Source organism: Carlito syrichta, unplaced genomic scaffold (assembly GCF_000164805.1).
Source record: "Carlito syrichta isolate Samal-C Ts95f unplaced genomic scaffold, Tarsius_syrichta-2.0.1 Scaffold289721, whole genome shotgun sequence".
In the NCBI taxonomy this organism is placed as follows: Eukaryota; Metazoa; Chordata; class Mammalia; order Primates; family Tarsiidae; genus Carlito; species Carlito syrichta.
The window spans coordinates 53,932-60,525 of NW_007233817.1; the positions used below are offsets into that span (position 1 = coordinate 53,932).

At 54.6% G+C, this 6,594-nt stretch overlaps 1 protein-coding gene across 1 annotated transcript; it reads left to right on the top strand.

Moving 5' to 3' along the window:
- On the top strand, positions 1 to 6,241 carry LOC103256496 (translational activator of cytochrome c oxidase 1; the record flags this gene model as incomplete). The annotated part of the gene is made up of 5 exons (XM_008054345.2): positions 1 to 112; positions 1,419 to 1,525; positions 3,114 to 3,241; positions 3,722 to 3,899; positions 4,188 to 6,241. Coding segments are annotated over 5 exons (726 nt in total), but the record flags the coding sequence as incomplete, so codon positions are not given.
- Positions 6,242 to 6,594: the final 353 nt, after the last annotated feature.

A 6,594-nucleotide genomic window follows, 5' to 3' on the forward strand; every position in this document is an offset into this window, starting at 1 on the left:
CCCGCCGGGCACAACAAATGGTCCAAGGTCAGGCACGTCAAGGGGCCCAAGGACGCCGAGAGGAGCCGCATCTTCTCCAAGCTCTGTCTGAGCATACGCCTGGCGGTGAAAGGTGGGAGGCTTGCGGTCGCTCCCCCCGCGCCCCCGGCCACCGCTGCGCTCCCGGCGCCGCCCAGGGCTCGCCCGGATCCCGCTCGTCAGCCCTGCAGACACGCTCCTCCCGCGCACGTCCCCACCCGCCTTTCCAGGCCCGAGCTTGTCCGAGAAGCTAAGACCGCGGGTGGCTTCCACCTCGTCTGTGGCTGCGCACTTAGCAGGAACAGGTGGGATCGTTTCTTTGCTAGAGAGGCAGACCAACCCCTCGGAAGTCGCCCTGGTGGCATGTAGGTCGTGGCAGGGGCATTGAGTAACCATGGTGCGCCTGGGCCCCCGTTTGCCACACACACTTTTCCTCGGAGGGTGGGTTTCCCATTGTGTCTTGTCTCAAGTGGATAGCCACCCTTAAACAGCCTTTTTTCTGCTTGGTGCCAGACCCCTGCAGGAGTAGAGAGAAAGTCCTGTAAAAAGCATGACCTCTGGAGTCAGGGAAACTTGATTGCTGTCACTAACTTATGACCTTGGGCAAGCAGCTTAACTTTGTTCAGTTTCAGTTTCTTGCCAGGCATGGTGGCTTACACCTGTCATTCAGTACTTTGGGAGGCCAAGGCAAGAGGATTGCCTGAGTCTAGGAGTTCAAGACCAGCCTGGGCAACTTGGCAAAACAATCAGCTGGGCGTGGTGGCACACACCTGTAGTTCCAGCTACTTGGAAGGCTGAGGTGGAAGGATCGCCTGAGCCCAGTTTCTTTTTCTGTGAAAAAGGGACCATGCCCACCCTGAGGTAGTTTATGGCACATAGTAGGCCTTTGATTAGTGTTAATTTACTCCTCCAGTTCATGCCAGCTATGAGCGTCCTTTTCTTCTAGATTCCTGATCCTAAGTTCAGCCAACTAACCGAGTGTTTATTTTGTGCCAAGCAAAGATGATGAAATCCAGTCCCTACCCTCAGAAACAGTGAGGGTGATTAGTGTCATGTGAGCATTTTGATAATTATGTACAAAGTCATAGAGTAAGAGCAGGTGGTGGTAGGAAATTCAGGAGATGTCGTTACCACCTGTGTCTCTCACCTCTTTATCTGACACAAAGTAGAGTCCGCTGAGACCTAGCAAATGGTAACCACCCCTGAGGACAGAGAAACTTCTTTTCCAAAATACTTCTCCTTGTCTCATTTGAACACTGGATATAGTTTTCTAAACTAACTCAGAGCCAAGTGGTGACTTGCCACTGTTTTAGCTTGGGAAGGCAGGAAGCCCCTTTATTCTAGAACCCATGCTGTAATGAGATGTCTTTGCTCACTCTTTTTTTTTTCCTTTGTCTCAGAGGGAGGTCCTGACCCTGAGCTCAACAGCAGCCTGGCCAGTGTCTTGGAGGTGTGTCGCAGCAAGCACATGCCCAAGTCAACCATGGAGGCGGCGCTGAAGACGGAGGTGTGTCCTGCTTGACAGGCTTTCTATTGATCACAACTCCCGTGGGGGCCGTGTCTGGAAGGACATGGAGGTGATGTGGTTAACACCCTCTACCCAGAGCCTTCTGGGGGCTCTCTGTCCTTGTCCATTGTTTACAGGAACACAGTTGGGGACAGGATGGATAGAGTTCAGAACGACTGCCCAGCCAAGTTGTGAAAGGAAGGGCAGTGTGGGAAAAACCCTGTTGTTAGGCTGAGGAAGGGTTTTTCTTTTTCAGGTGATTATGCCCTAAAGGAGAAAAGCCAGAAGACAGGGAGAGGGTCGGGGGCGGGGATGGAGAACCCAGGTGAAAGGACACCTTTCCTCTGGAACAAGTAGGAAGGATCTGAGGGAGAAAAAACTGTCTTACAGCCGGGCTCGGTGGCTCAGCCTGTAATCCCGCGCCTTGGGGAGGCTGAGGTGAGTGGATTGCCTGAGCCCACAGGTTCGAGACCCACCTGGGCAGGCGAGACCTCATCTCTACAATAAATCAAAAAAAATTAGCCGGGCGTGGTAGCATGCGCCTGTAGTTCCAGCTACTCGGAAGGCTGAGGCAGAAGGATCACCGGAGCCCAGCAGGTCGAGGCTGCGGGGACCGGGAGCGGCCACTGCACTCCAGTCTGGGCGATAGAGTGAGACTCCAACTCAAAAAAAAAAAAAACTGTCTTACTAGCTACAGCTATAACTCATAGCTAGTAGTTATTGAGTGCTCATTGCTGGCCAAGCACTTTGATAAAAATTCTATGTGCATTATCTTACTGAATTCTCAAAGCAATTTTCAGTGGAAACTGAGGCACAGAATGGTGTGGTGACTTCACTCAGGTCACACAGAAGATGACAGACTTGAAACCCGGCAGTCAGACTCCAGAGCCTGCGCACTGTCACCTGCTTTCACGTAGGCCGCAGTCAGAGGCAATGGAGACAGGAGTGCTCCCCCACCTAGTGGCCTTGGTTTCCTTTGTGAAAAAGGAACGGAGAAGCCACTAGTCGCGAGCTCCCGGGCAGGTGCAGGAAGGACCTTGAGTGGTGAAATGCAGTCCATGGACAAAGAGGGGCCAGAGGAGATGACTCACTGGAGTTTGGGATCGGTTGTCTGAACTTGAGACCATGCTGTTTTCAGCAGTGCTTACGACAGGGCCCAGGTGTGTGGCTTTTCACAACAGTAACCAGCAGCCCAGGGTAGGAGCTTTGAGGCTTCCCAGGTGGGTTTCTTGTAGGATGGAGGGTGAGGGGTGAGTCTTGGTGGGAGCAGCCAGGGCCAGATGGGGGGCTGGGCTGGGGAGTGGGGGCAGCCACTTGGGGAGAGGCTGATAGGTCATTCAGGGGCCAGGGAGACAGACGCCCCTTGAGCAGGGCAGAGCTTCCTGGGACCGCAGACGGTGGTGTCTCCTCTCAGAGGGTGGGGCCGAAACACAGGCCTGAGTGCTCAGCTTCCAGCCTAGAGCGCCCAGCCCACGGAACCCACGGATTGGGCCGGGTTTGGGATGGGGTTGGATTGTGGTGTCTGGTTCCGGCTGACATGTGGGAGGGAACTGGGAACCAGAAAAATGTGCTTTGTTGTTTACTGCAGAAAACCAAGGGCACGTACTTGCTGTATGAGGGTCGAGGCCCTGGTGGCTCTTCTCTGCTCATTGAGGCGTTGTCCAACAGTGGCCCCAAGTGTCAGTCGGATGTCAGACATATCCTGAGCAAGAATGGGTAGGCGTGCCGGGGAGAGCGGAGGGGCTCAGAGCCTGGGGCTCCCGTTCTGCGCAAGGCGGTTGCTGTTGCTCCCTGGTGGGGGTTCAGGTTTGAAGCACATGTCCTCCTCAGCAGAAACCGGTGGGCTCATTGATTTTCCCTGCGTGTGTCCTGTGCCAGAGGACTGGTTCATCAGTTGTAGAAGGGGATCTGTGTCCCACTGTCCACTCTGATGCTGTATAATGCCGAGGTCCTGGTGTCTTGGAGGTACAGGAATGATGAACAGCACCTGTGCCTTCTCTGAACTCCAGTCAGGGCAGAAAATAGAGGGTGGGGGCAATCTCAGACTGTTCCTTGCCTGGAGGCAGCTGTGTCACCACTGCAGAAGGAGAGCCCCCTGCGCCCATGGCGGGCGGGAGAGAGACAGGTCAGACTCTGTGGCCGGAAGGGCTGACGTCCAGAGGCATTCGCTCACCCCGGCTGCTCCTTCCCCAACAGGGGGGTGATGGCTGAGGGAGCCCGTCACTCCTTTAACAAAAAAGGGGTGATCGTGGTTGGTGTGGAGGACAGAGAGGAAAAGGCAGTGAGCCTGGAGCGTGCCCTGGAGCTGGCCATCGAAGTGGGTGCCGAGGATGTCATGGAAACGGAGGAGGAGGAAGAGAAGAAAGCTTTTAAGGTGAGCACAAAGTGTGGGTTGGGTGGGCTCCACGAGGGCTCTCGGGCCCCAAGGCAGCCTCTCTGATTCCTTCCTCCCTGTGCCAGCGTGCGGCTGAGACAGGCCACGCATGCCCAGACGCTAAGCCCAGACACAGGGCCGGGCTTGCTCCCCCAGGACTGCGGGGTTCAGAGTGCTGGAAGCCACATCTCTGCCTGTGAAGCGCACAGGCCCTGCGATGGGTCCAGCGGTTACTCAGGGCTCTGTCTCCACCTCCTGGCCTCAACTCCTGACTTTCTTTGTCCCCAGTTCATCTGCGATGCCTCTTCGCTGCATCAGGTGAGGAAGAAGCTGGACTCTCTGGGCCTATGCTCTGTGTCCTGTGCGCTGGAGTTCATCCCCAACACATGGGTGCAGCTGGCTGACCCTGACCTGGAGCAGGCCGCCCACCTCATCCAGGCGCTCAGCAGCCACGAGGACGTGATCCAGGTCTATGACAACATCGAGTAGGAAGTGCAGCAACGTCTGCAGGTGGAGCTGAGGAGGCCTGAAGCCGGGGAGCCCCACACTGCATGGACCTTGCTGTCAGCTCGGCTGGTGCCTCAGAGCCCCCGGAGGAGTCTCCCAACACCCGAATGCAGGGGTGCCCACCGGTTAGCCTGACGTCAGGTGGTCAGCCCTTGAGGGATGGCGGGTGCCTGAGGCCCTGTGTCTGGAAACTGCTCTCAAGTAGCACGCGGGTGATCCTGCTGGCTGCAGGGCTGTGGCTTCTGTCCTCTCCTGAGTGTGTCCAGCGCCGGGATCCTCTGAACTGACTTTCAAGTCCCAGGATGGCTGTTCGCTTTGTTGATTGGCCATCGGAATGTAGCTGTGGCCAGGCCCTCTGGTCTGGTGCTGGTGTCGTGGCCCAGCCCTGTCATTCATTCACGCACCCAATGTTCTGTAACGCCAGCTGCGGACCAGATGCAGGACCTCAGGGAAGCCCGGGACTGCTCTCTGCTGGAGCTGTCTCAGGCTGTGGAAGCTGCCGTGAGCGCATCTGTTCTCTTCGCATGACCTTCTGTGCCCTTCCTCCGCCAAGAGCTTAAGTCAAATGCCCGACAAGGACTTGCCAGACCCTGCGCTGCCTGGTCCCCTTGTTCCAAGGGTGCTGAGTGGACTGTGCACAGATCCAGCTGCTCTCAGGAAGGCTGCGCCCCGCTGGTCCTGAAAGCTGCACGGTTTCCAGCCCCCAGCCCTCAGGCCCTTTCTCCCTGATGGCAAATGATGGGGTACCAGGCACTAGAATGGAGGTGAGGATATGAAGGAAGGGTGAAGGGCGGAGTCAGAGCTGGTGGGGGGGAAATAACCCTGGGTACCTTTGGCTCCTGATGGTCACTCCCAGTCCAGAGGCCGGCAGTGCCAGCCCCTGTGCCAGAGCCCACCCGGCATGTCAGGCCTGGTACATCCCTGTGGCTTTTACATCCCTGGTATCCACCTCCTTGTCAGTTGCTTAAGCCAGTTCTCAGCTCCGAGTGACTCTCCTGAAGGAGCCTCAGGTAGATACGAACTAAAACCAGATGGACTATATGATAACTTCAGCTTCTGGGGAAAACAGCTGACTGGTTCCACGATGACTTCCACGGCAGGAGAGCAAGGTCCACAGGAAGAAAGTCAGTGAAATATCTGTGGTCGCGCTGCAGCTCGGGCCCTGGCGCTGCCTCTTGTAGTTACAGTGCTAGCGGGATTCCTTAGCACCCAGAGAAAACTCATCCACCTTTGTTCTTCCATCCACGTTTCTGAACCGCTCATCTTTAAAAAGGCAACTGCAAGTATATGTGCTGCTTAATAATTTTTAAGTGCTATTTATTTGATTTTGCCAACAAACCTATAAAACCATGAGGCCAAGTGTTTTACACACAGATGGTTCTACACCGAGCAGATGAGAACAGGTCTGATGCCACATGGTCTATCTGTGGTCCTTGATTTATAAAATAGCTCATGGCTCTGTTTTGGAATATTGAATATAAATTGATTTGAGGAATCTGATCACTTCCAATTTGGGAAATGTCTACCAAGGGAGCTGCTCTCGGAGGGAACTTGGCTACTGGTTTGACGAGGTCTCCGCTACTCCAACATTTAGAACTTATTAGCATGGATTGTTGCCTGGCCAGCGATTACAAACCACAGCGCTGGTGGTACCACTGTGACAGCCCCAGGGTTGAGGGGCTCTCTGCTGACCCCTGGCGGTGCCCCACAGCCTCTTCCCTGCAGTTGGGAGGAGGACGTGGGAGTGAACACTTACCTGAGCCTATGCTGCTGTATCTAGCCCTGGTAGAGGCCCTGAGCTAGTTAATAAAGATGGTCACACCCACATGGTGAGATATTATGCTGCCACTAAAAATTAGTTTTCAAAGAATATTTTATCAGAGATAATATCTACAATATAATGTTAAGTGGGAAAAAAGATACTGGGTACCTGATCTCAAACCAGGCAAAGTGGGGACCAGAGTGAGGCCCAGACTTTACCTGTGTGATGACCACTTGTATATCTAATCCTGAATTGTACCCCACATCTTTAAAATTATAAATTAAAAATGTTTTAAGCCGGGCTTGGTGGCTCAGCCTGTAATCCCGCGCCTTTGGGAGGCTGAGGTGGGTGGATTGCCTGAGCCCACAGGTTCGTGACCTGCCTGGGCAACTTGGCGAGACCTCATCTCTACAATAAATCAAAAAA